General features: G+C 34.2%; 1 protein-coding gene across 1 annotated transcript; it reads right to left on the bottom strand.

Annotated features, from left to right (window-relative positions):
- Positions 1-873: 873 nt before the first annotated feature.
- On the bottom strand, positions 874-5,843 carry LOC147548336 (microtubule-associated protein 70-2-like). Its single transcript, XM_086666216.1, has 11 exons — positions 5,046-5,843; positions 4,835-4,920; positions 4,204-4,269; positions 3,948-4,118; positions 3,686-3,856; positions 3,365-3,520; positions 3,131-3,277; positions 2,980-3,051; positions 2,315-2,854; positions 1,544-1,731; positions 874-1,363 (listed from the first exon to the last, which is right to left on the bottom strand). Exons 1-11 carry the CDS (start codon positions 5,338-5,340, stop codon positions 1,324-1,326), a joined length of 1,932 nt encoding a protein of 643 aa, XP_086522342.1. The 5' UTR covers positions 5,341-5,843; the 3' UTR covers positions 874-1,323.
- Positions 5,844-16,943: the final 11,100 nt, after the last annotated feature.

Raw genomic sequence — 16,943 nt, 5'->3', positions numbered from 1 at the left:
ACAAGATCAATTAGCTGATATCATGACCAAATCGTTGAAGCTAGACACATTCAAGAAACTGAAGGAGTTGCTAGGCCTGGTCAAAATGCCAAAGTAAACTGATATGCTTGTGGATATCAGTTTAGGGAAGGAATTTGTTAGTGTCAGTGGACTTAGTCTTTGGACTCAGTCAGTGGACTTAGTCTCTGGACTTAGTCAGTGGACTTAGTCTCTGGACTTAGTCTTATCTGTTAGAATAAGCTCCAATATTGTAGGAGTGGTTACGGTTTAGTATCATTTGATGTTTCTAAGTTTGTTAAAATCCTCCGAACTTGTAGGAGGCAGATGTTTTTTGTAATCGGTTATTTAAAGCCTCTGGAGAAATTCAAGCAAGGTTGATGTGCTGACTCAGTTTTTCTAACTCTTTCTACTCTAAATTTGATGGTCTGTCCTCCTAATTTATTTTCAGCTTGCCTCGGAGGATCCCCTGGCTGCTGAGTTTCAGCTTGCCTCGGGATGATACCCTGGCTGCTGAGAAACTCCGACTCAGTTTTTCTAACCCTTCCTACTCTAAATTTGATGGTTTGTCCTAGTAATTCAATTTGATGGTTTGTCCTAGTAATTCAATTTGATGGTTTGTCCTAGTAATTCATTTTCAGCTTGCGTCGGAGGATACCCTGTCTGCTGACGAAACTCCATCCCCTTCTGCCGTAGAAATCTGCCCTGCTGTCTGGCGAGGAAATTCACGAGTTTTACGATTCGAGTTCATTCAAATGTATCCACCCTAATACAGGAAGGGTTCGTACTTCGTGGAATGCAGCATGAAGAAATGGCAGATATTTTTCCCGCTAATAATTGATAGTTCACTAACAGAAAAGGAAGGCAAAAGGTGAATGAATGAATGACAAATAGCACACCATTAAAAATAGAAAGAAAATAAGAAAAGAAACATTCTTGATCTACAAGAGTATTCCCAATCTTAAAACAACCACACATTACTACTTCAAGATTACAAATATAAAGAGAAGAAACCCTCAAAATAACCTATACAACCACACAAACACTAAATTAGTTATAAAATGAGAAGAAGAAAAAAAATCTCACAAATTCACTTTCAGGATCTTTTCTTCTCTACTACAACAGTTTCGTGTTAGAAAGCCAATTTAAAAAAGCAGCGACTTCATTTTTTGCATCCGAATGCTATGTAATTCAATGATCACAGAGTCGTCGGAGTTGCTAGTTATATAGATCTAGAACCAAATATCAATCATGAAAGAAGAAATAGAAGACAGGCTACTCGTGCAGATTTCTCCTTCTATTCCCATTCTCTGAGGTTTTATAGTGTCATTGGATATTTCGTGTAAGTCCAGTTCTTGACACATTTCTGCATATGTAAAATAAGCCAGTGATTAACCGAATAACAAAGAAAATACATGCCTACACGAACATGATGAAAAGATCCAAGAAAAACTGAATTTTGGTTATGCAAAATACCACTTAGATACTCGTAGTTTAGTAATTCAAACGAAAATATAGAACCAAATAATGTATGCACTGGGTATACCTTCCAGGAAGCAACTGAGAACTGCTTGCAGAACCCTTCGAGTTACCAAGTCGCTTAGCTCTGTTGTCGTGGTCTTTCTCTACGCGCATGGCAGCTACCTCCTTTTCCATGACAGCTACTTCCCTTCTCATCTTCTTAGCCTCAACTTCCATCGCTTTAGTCAATGTATCTACCTTTTTCGCTAACATCTGAACCACCATAATTTGTGATCAAACAGATAGTTTTTAAACATTTTGCTCCTAGTTTAAGGTACTTGCTAGATATACTTATATGGTAGGAAAATTAGTAATAACATTGATGAAGGAATAAGTCATCAATCACAGATATCGATCATCAAATACTTGTGTTAAGTTTGTGACCACGCGACTCAAAACATATGGGACTCTTGGGATGAGTGGAGAGGCCCCGGAGATTATATTCTTGGTCAAGGGAGTAACCCTGTCCATGTGAGTCTCTTCTTAAACGATCACCTCAAGTGTAGGGTTATCTGATCCTAACATGTATCCTTTTGTTGGGTGACATGGATCACGTGTGTCTGTTGGGGCTATCACATGTGGACCACAACATGTTAAGTATGTTGATATCCAATTAAAAACCAATTGGGAATGAGTGGAGATGACCAACATATTATATTCTTGGTCATGAGATTACCCTTTGTCAAGGTGAGACTATATTCCAACTTCACTGGCAAAATAGACGATGTTTTTATGTCTGGTACTGTTGATGACAATGATGATCTTGAACAAATGAATCGAAGACAAATAAATTTACCTCAATAGCATCATCTTTGTCTTTAAGGCTTTGATCTTTTTCATGGCTAGATCTCCTTAGTGCAATTACCTCTTTCTGTAACATATCATACAACAAACCAGAGACAGTATCCTCTGAATCAACTTTTGGGAGTTCATTGGGCTTCTCGTCCCCACTCTCTTTCAAGCTATTGTTCACCTCACTGTCACTGGTACCATCAGAAGATCTATTGAGTGAATGGTTTAGGTTTATTCCGTTTTGCAACAACTTGCTTCTATCCAATGACCTTGTACCTCCATCAAATGACTTTGATGTCCCTTTCGCATGCTTCAATATTGAACTGCTGCCTGAAGAAATTGAAGATCTCAGCTGGGATGTTGGTGTCCTCTTGGGTAAAAAGCCATTGGATGTTAACTTGGACATGTTATCTGCTCCACCCAAGGATTGACGACGTGAACGCCCATTGCTTATACTTCTACCTTCTGAAGTAGTACGACTGCTATTCGTAGAAGATGGTCTCAATCCTTCTTCTAGAACTTTGAGCCGTAGGTGGTATTTTTCCTGGAGAAAAAAGTTTGTTTAGAAACGCAACTCTAGATGACAGATCTATAGCAATAAAAATAAAAGAATATGCACGAATTCTAGACAAATGGACGAATATATGCAGTTGTAGAAACAAACATTACTTTTAGTTGCGCTTCAGATTTTGCAGCACGTTCTGCAATAGCAAGTTTATCTCGAAGTTGCTGCATCTCTCCCTGCGAGAACACCGACAATATGAGAAATAGAACATGATTCTCAAATGACGATAACAAAAAGTAAAGTATCAAGGCAAACCTGCAAGAATCTTCGATCTTCAAGCCATTGTTTTACAGGCATCACTTTATCATTAGCATCTTTCCATTCATTCGCCACCACGACCGCAACCCTATTCGCTGTGACCTTTGTACGAGCTAATTCTCTGTCAAGGGTCTTCCTCTCCTCCTATGAAATACAAACCCAACTAATAACTGGTGAGTCAATGAACCTGATCAAAAAAAGTGCAAGAATTGATATGGAAAAACACATTACATTCATCTCTTGAACTTTCCGTTGGTAATCTCTCACAGCATTTGCAGCTGCACCACCAGCAAGAACAGCCTCCTCTAGTTCTCGCACGGTCTGGCTGAGCTTTTCGACCTCTGCAACCTTTTGGCGATGCATTTTATCCAGGATTTTATTCTCTTCCTAGGGTATCAAGCGAACAAGCATTTAGAATACTATGGAGATTCTACAATAATATGAGATTGCGACACATTTTAAAATATTATGAGTATACAATTACTAACACAAAAACAAGAACAACTGTCACTTGATCTAAAATGAAAATAAACAGAGGTGGTCAAGTAATACCTGACATATTTCTATCTGTTTCATTAACTCTTGGTTCTTATTTTGAAGATCGTCCACCATGGAAGCCTTTGCCAGCGCAACTTGGACAGTCCTCTCTGCTTCAAGTAAGGCTGCTTCTTTCGATTTGGTAAGGCGATCTAATGCTTTGTTATCATCCTGCAGCTTCGCTATCTGCAAATAACCACCAAGTGTCTCCTTACTTTATGTATCAAGAGCTTCCATTTTTACAAGGAATCAGGATAGAAAAGGAAGAGCAAAGTACCTCCTGTTTAGCGAGCTTGAGCTCTGCTTCCAGAGGCGCAAGAATAGCTTCAATTGGAGGCATGTCGTCGTCTTTTTGAGCAGCATGAACCCTTCGAAGGGTTGCCTCTGCTGCAAATTGAGCAGCCATAGAGGCCTTCTTCTCATCATTGATTTTCTTAATTTCGAGATTCTGCATAAGGGTTTCATTAGACATAGTCCATAAATAGAGGAATCTGCAAATCCTATATAATCAGATGAAGGGTTCCGTTGAAAACCTTGCTCTCTAGCAGAGACTCAGTCAATTTGAGCTTCTCCTCCATTTTCTCCAATTCATCAGTAAGCTAAGAACAAACAAAAGCAAAATCAAGACATGCTCTTCAAACGTTAGGAGATGATTCAAAACAAAAACTCATCCAATAATCAACTGGGAACAAGCTCAAATTGTTCACCCAAATTTGGGGAACAAAAAACATAATTGAAATACAATTATTAAAGATCTACGGATTGATACCATGAAAGTGGGATAATCCTCTTCCTAATTATAATCAAAATAAGAAGCAAAATTTAGCTTTATTGGTGTAGGCATTTTCGAGTGCAAGGCATTACCTATTGATATTGTGATTCAATGAGGTCATCTAAACTAGTCAAATTGTCTTTCTAAAGTATAACATATAAAGGTGGGTAATGAGAAAAAATCATGCAAATCTCATACATAACAATCTAATGAGAGCAAAACCTAGTCAAAAGTCACAACGGAAATAGAAATTTTCAATTTAACTGCTAAAAATTTCATTCTAGCAATTTTAGCCCATTCTTTATATGACACTATCCATTTAAATATTGTTGAATATAAAAAACGAAAAAACCAGTGAAGGTAGTCCAGAAAACATGAATTTGAAAAATAACCTCTTCTACGGCTTTTTCTCGAAGACGTTCAGATAACCTCAATGCCTTGATTTCAGCTTGTGCTTCCCCTAATTCCCGATCTTTATCTGCAAAATAAGTAAGAGATCATGAAAAAAAGGTTCAACATTTCAAAAAAAAAAAACAAAAACAAAAAACTAGGGTTAAAATAGCAAATCATAGTAAAAGCAACTAGATCAAATCGTAGTTTCACCTCTGACTTCATTTTCCAACCGATTAAGCTCAACTTTCACCGGATCTGAACCGTGCAATAGATTAATAAACTCATCTGCATCCATACTCGGCCGTACAGATTGACGTCTTCTTAAAGTTTTTCCTTCTTTAAACGAAGCCGAAACAGTCAATGGAGGCGTTGATGATGATGATGATACAACAGGTGATACTTCATTTGTTGTCGGACGACCATTTCTTCCACCGCCACTACAATTAAACTCCGATATGTTTGTAAACGAAGAAAAACCATCACCATCGCCGGGAAGTTCGGCCATTATTGGATCTGAACTTCTCACATTCAAATTAAAAACAAAACCCTAAAATTCCTTACAACCAGCTCCAGATTCAACAATTTAGGGTTTCTCTGTATAAAATCTTGTAATTTGTTTGAGAATGCCTTCTTCTTCTTCTTCTTGTTCTTCGTCTTCGTCTTCTTGAGGTGTATTTTGAGCACTTTCTTTCCTTCTTGTATCTTGAACGACAATATAAGTTTTCTGAATACAGAGTGTCTTTCTCTCTCTCACTAGTTCTACTTTTAAGGTCAGTTTTGAACTTTAAGTCGCTTCCTTTGCTTATAGTTTCTCTCTCTAGAAAAAAAAAATGAAAATTTTTTCTTATCTTCACTAATACTAACACTTTGTTAGTTTCTCTCTCTAGAAATCATAAAGATAGAGAGAATGTGAAAAGGGCAGGCAGGGTTCATTTAAAATACTAATTATGAAGCTGAGACGCTTTGCTGTTAAGCAGTAACCCACTGCTTGTGCCGTGTGGGGAGGCTGAGTAGAGAGAGTGTCATTTAAATATGGAAAAAAAATCTAAATACGTTTTTGGTAAGGGTATTTAACCATTCTGTCATTTTAGTCCCTAATATTTTCCAACAGACAATTTTGATCCCTAGTTTTGTTTAGAAGAAAGTTAATTTTATATTTTCGAACTTTTTACATTGGATTTAGTTTTAAGTTATGCCTCCTCTCTTCTTCTTGATCCCTCCTTTTTTCCTCTCTTCACTGAGGTTTTCCACTAACAGAGGTCGTTAACAACGTATTAGAATTTGACAAGAGAAATTTTTCATCACAATCTTCTTATTTCCAGATTTAGAAAGATGATGATCTTTTTGTAGATCTGAGAAAAACAATATTCCCCTTCCCACAAGGTGTTGAACCATTCGGCCAACAGGAAGGCATCCCTTTTATAGATTTAGGAATGAATTCCCTTCCAAATATTTTAGGAGTTGATTCTGACGACTGAGTCTTTACTAAGAAGAAGAAAAAGAAGAAGGAGAAGCAGGAGAAGAAGGAGGAGGAGGAGGAGGAGGAGGAGGAGGAGGAGGGGGAGGAGGAGGGAGGGGGAGGAGAAAAATTTCTCCTTCTCCTAACACAATTGTTAGTTAATGGAGACAAAATGAGTTGTTGGACAACTAAGGGGCCAAAATGATCAATTGGTTGCTTCCAAGGGTTAAAATGGAAATGACCTTTCAGTAAACACCTTTATCTATTTACTTATTTCTAAAATGGCCACCTACTGTTGAACCTCTTTCTTAAATACACCCATATCTTCAATTAGTTGGAAATTCATTCATAAGAAACTCAAAACCTGTGCAGGAGGTCCACATTTAAGGATGTTAAATAACAAAACAAACAATGAAAAAGTTTAATCTTGTTTATTAGGGCTTAATATCTAAATATTCAATACCAAATTTTAAAGTGACCCCTATAAGTATTAATAGTGCCTCTTTCACTCACAAACTCTCTCCAAATTCACCTTGACGGAGGCGTTTTAACACTTATGCCAGACGCCTTTACAACTCTTCGTATCAATTGTGTAATCAGAACTCTCTCAACTAGAGAAATTCCAAATGAGTGGGATGTTATTTCTAATTCATTCCCATGGATACAACAATTTGCATACATCCCTTAGGCCATGTTTGGCACGCGAGAATGGAATGTCATTCCCGGGAATCACATTCTCGTAATCCGATTTCCGAGAATCACATTTCCGTAATCCGATTCTCGGTAATCAGATTATTTTGGTTTAATATTTGGTTTGACCAGGAATAGATATTTCATTCCCGATGGATTCCTGTCTTGTTGTTTGGTTTGTGTAGGAATAGGAATATAAATTTTTACGAAAGTTTTGTTGTATCCTTTTACTTAAACTATATAAATTATAAGTCAACTATGTTATATATATTTTAATTAGTATTGTCTATTCAAATTTATAGATATGAAATAGTGACGTAATACACTAATTTAAGTTGTATTTAAAGATTTATTTAAAATAAAAAGGTCTCGACTAATTTTTTTTAAACGTTATGATCGATTTTTAATGAACAAAGAGCAAGAGAGAAGAAAAAAACTAGAGATGTGGAGAGAAACAGAGAGAGGGAGATATGGTTGCAACCCTAAGTTTTAAATTTTCTAATAAAAATTATGAGAATGGAGATTTTAATATTAGTCATTCTAATATTTTATCAAAGATTATTTTATCCATAAATATTAAATCAAATCATTCTCGGAAATCGGAATCACAAACTCACCTCCCTCCCTGGGTTTGCTATTACCCCATTTGGGGGGAATCTCATTCCTCTAGGAATAGGACTCCCCCTGCTTCCCGCGAGCCAAACAATAGTCGAAAATGTGATTCACATTCCATTCCCACGCGATTCCCGCGTGCCAAACATGATCTTATAGTCTTAGAATGGTGGTGCTTTAGGGAATAGAACTTGGTTGGGAAATATATAGGCTTTGGTCAATCTAATTTGACTCCAATTGATTTAAAGGACAACTCTTTTTTTTTTTTTTTTATTGTTCAGCGTGTGACTCGACCCTTTGACCTTTAAGGTGGAAGATTATACCTCTTACAATCCAATTTTGAGTCCAGTAATCAATATATTTTTTTTATTTGCTAATCTTCATTTTCACCATCACCACCACCATTGCTATAACCATATTCGACCGCCACCACCAAAAATTTTCTCAATCCTCCTCTCTCTTTGCCCTCTCCAACCTCTCTTTATCTCTCCCCTCTCTCTCTTTTGGTCCTGCAAAAGAAAAAGTTCCTTTCGTTGGAGTTCCTAAAAGAAAAGTTCCAGCAAAGAGAATTTTTCTCTTTACTAGAGCAGAGATAGAAGAAAAATGTGGTGGTCGTAGTGGGCCGATGTGGTTGTTGACGGCGGTGGTGTTGATGGTGAAGATTACGGAGTCAAAGACAAACATGATAGTTTTTACTTAAAATTAAGTTGTGATTTAAATCAGGCGTGGTCAATCACCAAAATTGTATGCCCTCAACCAAAATTGTACTCCCCAAAACATCCATCTTTTAGAATCTAATTAGACATTCCCAATACTTCAAACTTAGAGAATGCAAGAGTTTTTAGTTTTAATTTTGAAAGGCACAATCATATCAAATTGATATATCAGAAAAATTAAAATAAATACCTAATGTTAAAACAATGTCTTCACAATTAATATGACATTAATGCATCGTATGAACAAAATAGAAATAACAGAACTTAACATTCCACCTAAAGTCTCTGTTATTTCATAATTCATATGCTAATGTTATGTAACTTTGAATGTTTCAACTTTCAACCAATATGGCATTCCTTTTGTCAGGTAAATGTTGCCAACAAAATTAGGAACTTCAAAAATGATTACTATTCGGAAATTTGGGTGATTTCAATACAAAAAGAATGAAACTGTGTTTTCTTATCAATCCTTCCCAAAAGAAAACCGTTATACCGACACTTATGATTGAGTCGTATAGGTGGAGAGAAACTATAAATGCTAGCTTATACAGGTAAAAGCCAAAAAAAAATTTGTTGAAAGGGTAAAAGCCAAAATTGATATGTGAATATATTATATGAGAAAAAAGAATGAATCACACAACATTTTCTTTTTGTTACTACAGTTTTGTACTTATTACTATTTCACTTCAAACTAGAGCTTTAGCTTCTTCAATCTTGACCTTATAGTTTTTCTCAAGTGTCTTTTTGAAATCTTAATGATTTAATTAAAAAATGCAAATTGTATCGTCTAGGTATCGAATTAAATTTTTTGGTCAACTCCTACATAATTGTAATATTACTCAACCAAAATAGTAATAAGCGTTATTCCACGTTACAATTTTGTCTATAAAATCAATTTATTTTTGGCTAAATCAGACAAAATTCATGGATTTATGTTGCCCAATCATCTACCGCCCGTACATAAAATTCTATTACGTAATTAGACAAAATCAAGTGTGACAAAAATGTAGTAAAAAACAAAAAGGATTTATCTTTCTTCCTAAATTAGCTGAAGAGAGACTTGGAATCAATTTTGCAATTGTAAGTTTCAAAACATTTGGAATTATTATGATGAAAACAAAATTTACTCATGAAATGATAAAAACAAAATTTACGCAATATCCTTAGTTAATTTTTTTTTGTTTGATTGTTCTCATAAAAACTTGCATGAATAATGAAAATAAAGCAAGACAAAGAAAAGGTAACTTCACTTCAACTTCAAAATGTATGTAAATAAGAATATAGGAAGCGGAGGCGCGGACTTGATATATCGGTTGATCCTAATGCTTCTCACCTAAAATGTTATATAAATATTATACACCTGAGTATTACAATTCTCATTCTCCAAACAAAATTCCAGATTCCAAAATCACCATTTCGGATGAGTCAATCCGTGTCCTTCAAACCCGGGTGCCATAAGGTGTTTGAGGTCAAAGGAATTTGACTATAGTCAATCTCCTCTCCCAAGTACCAATAGCAAGTTGCCCGGGGGGCTTTTAGCAGGGCCGTGCTTGAGAATTTGGGGGCCCTGTGCCAAATTTGAATACAGAGTTTTCGTAAAAAATAAAAAACTACAAGTAGAAGTTAATGAGAGTGCAAGATAATTTATCATCTATATGAAAACTATAGATGACTCCAAATATATTTCGAAAAAAGATTTACAAGGAAAAAATTCTTTCAATTTTTTTTTTATATAGAAAATCTAGTCTAAAAATCGACAAACACTTGTGAACAAAAAAGAAATCGGTGTATTATATATATTAAATTAAACGTTTTATAACTACATATAACACAATGAAATTTCATACTCTTATAGATTGTTTGCATTTTAATGTAATATCGTATTAAATCTTTTGTGTTATTAAATATGAGTAGGGTGAAAACAATTTATTCACAAAAAAAGTGTTATTGAGCAGAAATTAGGAGTTAGATAATAATCATATTACCAAAAAAATAAAAGGAACTTGGAGATGACGGGAATTGAACCCGAGCCACTAACATGGAAATGAGATTGACCTTCCAATTGATCTAAGAGGTTTAACATGTCAAGTTCATAGCTCTGCCCCTACCCATCTTATATTATTCAGAACTCTAAAACAAATGGGCCCTTAATGGTGGGGGGCCCAGTGCGGCCGCCCTGTCCGCACTGGGCCTTGCACGGGCCTGGCTTTTAGCTACTCCCTTCAAAAGAAAGACAGGAAGTTACAAATCAATCTAGTTAGTTTGTGTATGGTCGGTGTTACGGGGAAATAAAGAAGTTTTCGGAGGTGTGAAGTTTGGGGTGAAAACAAAAAAAAATTAGAATGTTTTTTTTTTACCTCAAACAACCAACTCCTTATACTTTTTCAGCTTCATCTTCCTTTCACCTACCACCACTATCTCCGGCGAAGTCCACCATTTCCGGCGAAGTCCACCATCTCTGGCGACCAATTCTTTTTTTGTTTTTTGTTCTCCTCTCCGACAACCAAATTTTTTTTTTTTTGTTCTCCTCTCCGGCGAAGGGGAGGGGCCCTCTCGTCTGGTTGTTCAAACCAGACGAGCTCCGGCGAAGGGGCTCCTCCCCTTCGCCGGAGACACTAAGAAGAAAGAGAGAAAAGAAAGAGGGAAGAAAGGGAGAAGAGAGAGAAAGAAAAGAGAGAAAAACAGAAGACAGAAGAGAGAGAGAAGATGATGAAGTCACCGGCAACATCCGGCCGGCGACTTTTTCCGGCGACATTAAAGGTGTGTTTGGTTTAAATTTTTTTTTGTTTTCCATCGTATTCCCCAGAAACTTTTCTGCTTTCCCCAAAACAGTAGCCTTTGTGTATAGATCCAAACCTGATTATAACCGTCCGGAAAAACCCGTTAATCATCATATGGCAACAGAATTTCTTCTTAACTCGACGTTTTAACACGTGATGTTCAAACACCATGTGAACCTTTCATAGTCAATGCATCTCCATGTGTTTGTGTCTCCCACCTTCGTCCATGAAGCAAAATCATCTGGATCTAAAAAAAAAATTAAAATCTTAAAGGACCTAATAACTAATTACCTTCATGATACATAATTAAGAACACTTAATTGTACTTGTAATGGAGGTGCTCACAAATTGATACCTTCTATTATCTACCAATGACCTTCTAGTCTCACATATAGAACTTGCCAAACGGTAAATAACGAAAGATCTTAGTTGGTCGATTAGAAATACTGATTATTGTTCAATTTACGATTGTGTGATAATTGTAGGCATGAATAGAGATAGTGAATACTAATATTTAACATGGGGCTAGATATTCACGACCTACATCTATGTAGAGACTAATAACTGACTTGTTGTATGCTTTCCATAATAGCAAGTTATGGGATGATTTGTTGCATTGAATGATAAGGAAATGAACAAATTCTAAGACCCATCTTGGAGAGTTAACAAAAATTTCCTAATATCTTAATACTCTTAATATCTATCAAATAGTAGTACCTAAATGATTACAACATCCTAAATATATGAAAAGGTATATTCTTTTATCTTCAAATATATTCGATTTTTTTTATGAGGCGGTAGTGCTTCAGGGCATTGAGGTACATGAAAATATTTTCATGCCCCCCAATATTCGTGTTATTAGTTGGGGACATTTTAAATGTCTCCAAATGATAGTCGAATCTTGTTGCTTGGTTACGTCAATTATGTGTTACTCACACGTGTCAATAATTTTTTATGCTCACTAGTAGGATTGTTGGTTTGGAATATATGGAAAATAACTAAATTTGATTAGTCATAATGAATCGATTATATGGTTGATTTTTTTTTTAGCATTAGAGTATGTCTGAGTGCCAAACTCAAAAAATAGAAATGTTTTATTATTATTATTATTATTATTCTTGTATGTCAAGTTTCTATTGAACTTTTTATTTCGGCAAGACAAAATATAGATCCTCAAAATTTTCTTTTCTTTTTCGTCTCAACCCAAAACTCTAAAGTTATTTTGTTCAGTTACGTTACGTGATTATTTTTATAAGGAAAAAGAATAAGACATTTTAAATTTTTGAAAGATTTAAATTCAAATACTGATGACTATCATAATTAGAAGTATGTCAAAGGCTAAAATTAACTACTTCTAGGTTATTATGGAGTTCCAGATTGAAGATTATATTTTAAAAAAAACTTTGGAATTCCAATGGGGCACTAAATTTTCCAAGAAGGATTGAAGTGGAGGTGTGCTCTTTCAACTTTGTCTATAAATCAATGATAGGGTTAAGTTACATAGTTGTAGGGTTTGTTATAAATTTTTAGTGGGCTGAAACAAATTCAGACACCATGGGTTCTTTCGAAGTGTCTAATTTATCAATGTTGACGTTTCGGGGAGACAAGAAAAAATTTCGGGGTACAAATTTTAAATAGAAACGATACAAATTTTTCGGGGTACAAATTTTAAAGAGAAACAGAAGAATACTGTCTTACCTCCTACCACCAACTCTAACCACCACCACCTACTTGGCCACCACCATTTTCCTCCTCGTTTTTACTTCTTCTATTTTCCACCACCACCTCCATTATCCTTCTCCCCTCTATCTTTCTAGCTAATTCGCCAAATGAGGGGATCCCCTTCGCAAGAAAACCGAGTTGGTTTGGGGGATCCCCCAAACCAACGCCGATTTCTGGGGAAGGGGATCTTCCACTTCGCCGGAATGGCTGGAGAGAGAAGAAGAGTGAAGAGAAAAAAGGAGGATAAAAGAGGGAGAGAGAGAGACAGGGAGGAGGTTGGAGAGATGGAGATAAGGGAAGAGAGAGAGATAGGGAGGAGGAGAAATGGAGAGGAAGGAAGAGAGAGAGAAAAATAAGGCGGTGATGACTGTGGGCGGAGAAAAAGAAAAATTTCGAAAAATAATTAAAATTTGTGGATAATGGTTATTTGTCGATGACCATTACCGGAGTAGAAAAATATGGCAGTCGGGTTGGAGAAGAAAAAGAAAAAGTCAAAAAATTTCGCTCAAAGATATTCTCCTACAAAAATTACAAAACAAATTAGTCAACTAACGTTGACCAAAATTTTACAAAGTCATTGCACTCCGAAAAATATTTTTATTTTTGTAAACAGCGGGCCTTGATCAAACATGCCCCCTTCTCAATCGAATAACATAGTTATTCTTTTAGTTTCACATTTCTCAAAACTAGTGATAGAATTGTCACATACATTTTCCAACCCCAACATCAATGTAAACATAAACAATCTAAAAGAACTCCATTATTTTCCATAACTCATTTTGAAGTAGCTACGAAAATAGAACATTGCAATTATTTTTGTTTCCGATAAGAAGGCAAAAGTCAATAAAAAAAAAATTCAAACTATCAATTGTTGACAAGAGTAGCAAGAGAAAAGAAAACAACAATCAACTAATATACTAGAAATTATTGATGATCAAATTCTTTCATGGTATCATAGTTCAGATAGATCTAACGAGTATAGTTCGATGATATATTGCTTCTTCTTTACCACGACGACCGTCGCTTCCAGTATTACCGTCGGCCGGAATTGTAGTTAGATTTTTTTTCTACCTCTTTTTGTTCTTTTTCTAGCTTCAATAAAATTTTATTATTGTCCAGCATCTTCAATCTTCGTCATATCCAGTTCATCAACATCATCATCTCTGTCGATATCTAATCTTAAAATTAGTTCATCAACCTACACGGACAATTTTGGTTTTGGTCATGAATGCCTTTGGATTAGCAACAATCAACAAGCTAGAAAAGTTCTTTCAACAAAAAAAAAAACAAGCTAGAAAAGTTAATACTAATTTCCAACCAGTATATATGACACATAATTTATCTTTACATATGTTGGAAATTGTTATGGACCACTTCCTTATGGCCTCTGTCCTGCTTTGGCAATTTAATCGTTTGTTTGGTTCGCTTGCTTATATAAATAATTAGCGTTAGCTTACCCAATTTTGCGTATATGATACATCATTTATCTTTACATAACGATGATTGAAATTTGGACAACCACGTATAGTCGTTTGAACAAAACTCACACTGTTCTTTTGTTATACTAGTATCTAGGGATGATACTAGTATAACAAAAAGTATGTGGGTTGTTATATCTAAAGTATATATGGACTATTAAAACAAAAAAGTAATGAAACTTGTGGTAGAGTACAAAGACTATGGTCCAAATTTGAGCAAATGAAGTAATGAAGAAGGAAATCCTAACTTTTCAAGATTTGTACCGTTTATTTAAAAGCAAGTTTGGGTAATGGAGGCGTAACGGTAATAAAAGTTCCAATGTTTTTTATTGGACCACTAAACAAACTTATCATTTAGTGTTTGGTATCAAAGTTTGAAGTTTCTATTTCACGCTACAAAAATGACAACCAAAATTCTAACACTAATAATGCTAATTGTACCAACAACATTACCGAAGCTGCTAAAAGAAACTAGAAGTTCAAGTTAAGATTGATCTGATCAGATACTACGTAACCGATGAACTAAATTGACGGTGTGCGTCTCATATTTGTTTGTGTTTATGTCATAATAGCAAAACAAATTTTTTCTTTAGTATAAGAAAGTTAAAAAGATCATATTTTTATTTTGTTATCATTTGATTCTTTCCCAACAAGAAATTGATCATAGACTTTGGGTTAGTTTTCTTAATTTACTCAAAGTTTTAAGTTTAGTTTAATTGTAAAGTTGTATGATGAAATTTGAGAAAGTCTTTTACAAATAATAATACTTTTTAGAACACATCTATCTGAACAATCCAATAATATGTTTAAAATATTTATATTTTAAAGTTGGTTATCTTAAAAGCAAAGCTAAAAATACTACGGAGAAATGCATAACTCTAACAATTTAAGTATTGATCTTATAAGAGGTGTAGCTAAGTGCAACCTAGTTCGGATGTCTGAATAATTGAATGATATATTGACAATCTTTACGCAAAATTTGGATGCACAAAACTTTCTGATATGATAACTTTTTCCAAATAAGTGTACGCATGTGAGATTCAAAATTCGAACCTAGGCGCAATTACATTTGGGTGTTGCACACCATAATTGTAACTCATGTTCAAATTTTGGGGATTAGTAATGAATGACATTTTAAAGACATTCCGTAGATGAACGCTATTGTTTCTAAAGAGGATTCGAGTAGGTTGGTTTTGCGTTTTTCTTTCTGTTAGAATGATCAATCAAGTTAACTACGAACATAACTAGTCTCTACAATTATATCTCTAACCAAATCTAACATATTAATATGTATTACGATTAATAAGAATCACTTTACGAAATTGTTGTTCATGACAATCACATTACCTTTCCTGTTTCCATATATCAAAACCTGACCTAGATGAATAGCATATGATAGTGAATAAAGTGCAGATGTGATCTAGCTACCAACTTCATATCCACTGCTAGATCTTGCTACCTATATTCAGAACCACCTAAAGTCAATATAACTACAAGAATCGTAGGAACTAGCTAGGGAATTATTTGATTTGAGCATCATTTTTCTTGCTTTATTTTATTGTCATTTTCTTTTTCTTCTTTTTGGCGTAAGAGAAAGTATAGTAATGGTGCGTTTGGTCGCAGGATTCAGGAATCCACGGATTCATGAATCCAAATGGTTTCTTTTGGTTTGTTTGGTAACCAATAAGAATTCTAGGATTCTTGATTTCTTCATTTAAAATCCTTTGCTTTGTTTGTCTATTATATTTGGACTCTTATAAAATAAGATTGTAATTAAAATAATATCCTTCAAATTCATGAATAATATCCCAAAAACAAAATATCATCCAAATATTGTCTCTATGTAACTGAAATTTCATGAAACCTATTTTTTTCACGAAAATTTCAAAAATAGTTATTTCTTTCTACAAAATAATTATTTTAAAAATATTATTTTTTTAAAAATCATTATTTTTTCGAAAATTATTATTTTTTCAAAATCATTATTTTTTCAAAAATCATTATTTTTTTCAAAAATCATTATTTTTTGAAAAAATAGTGATTTTTGAAAAAAATAGTGATTTTTGAAAAAAAATAGTGATTTTTGAAAAAGATAATGATTTTTGAAAAATAATGATTTTTGAATAAAATAATGATTTTTATAAAAATAATGATTTTTGAAAAAAATAAAGATTTTTAAAAAAAATAATGATTTTTGAAAAAAATAATGATTTTTGAAAAAAAATAATGATTTTTTTAAAAAATAATGATTTTTGAAAAAAATAATAATGATTTTTGAAAAAGATAATAATTTTTGAAAAAAAATAATGATTTAAAAAAAAAAAAAAATTTTAAAATAATAATTTTGTAGAAGGGAAATAAATTTTTGTTGATTTTAAGTTTGAAATTTAGATTTATTAATCCAAAATCCTAGCAAATCCTAGGGGGTAGGGTGGGATTTTGGTCCAATACAAAATTTGGAATTAGGAATCCTTAGGATTCAAGAGTCCTAGAATTCTTGGTAGCCAAACAGACCAAGGATTCATGATTCCTACCAAATCCCACTTTTGATAGGAATCCTGCAACCAAACACACCGTAAGTTAAAAGTCGATATAGCAAAAAAATATATAAAACCAAAGAGAGCTTACATATGTGACAAAAATGAAATTGT

Source organism: Eschscholzia californica, unplaced genomic scaffold, assembly GCF_041429995.1.
Source record: "Eschscholzia californica isolate CP2 unplaced genomic scaffold, dmEscCali1.0.p SCAF_3, whole genome shotgun sequence".
Lineage (NCBI taxonomy): Eukaryota > Viridiplantae > Streptophyta > Magnoliopsida > Ranunculales > Papaveraceae > Eschscholzia > Eschscholzia californica.
This window is presented reverse-complemented; position numbering and strand designations above follow the sequence as displayed.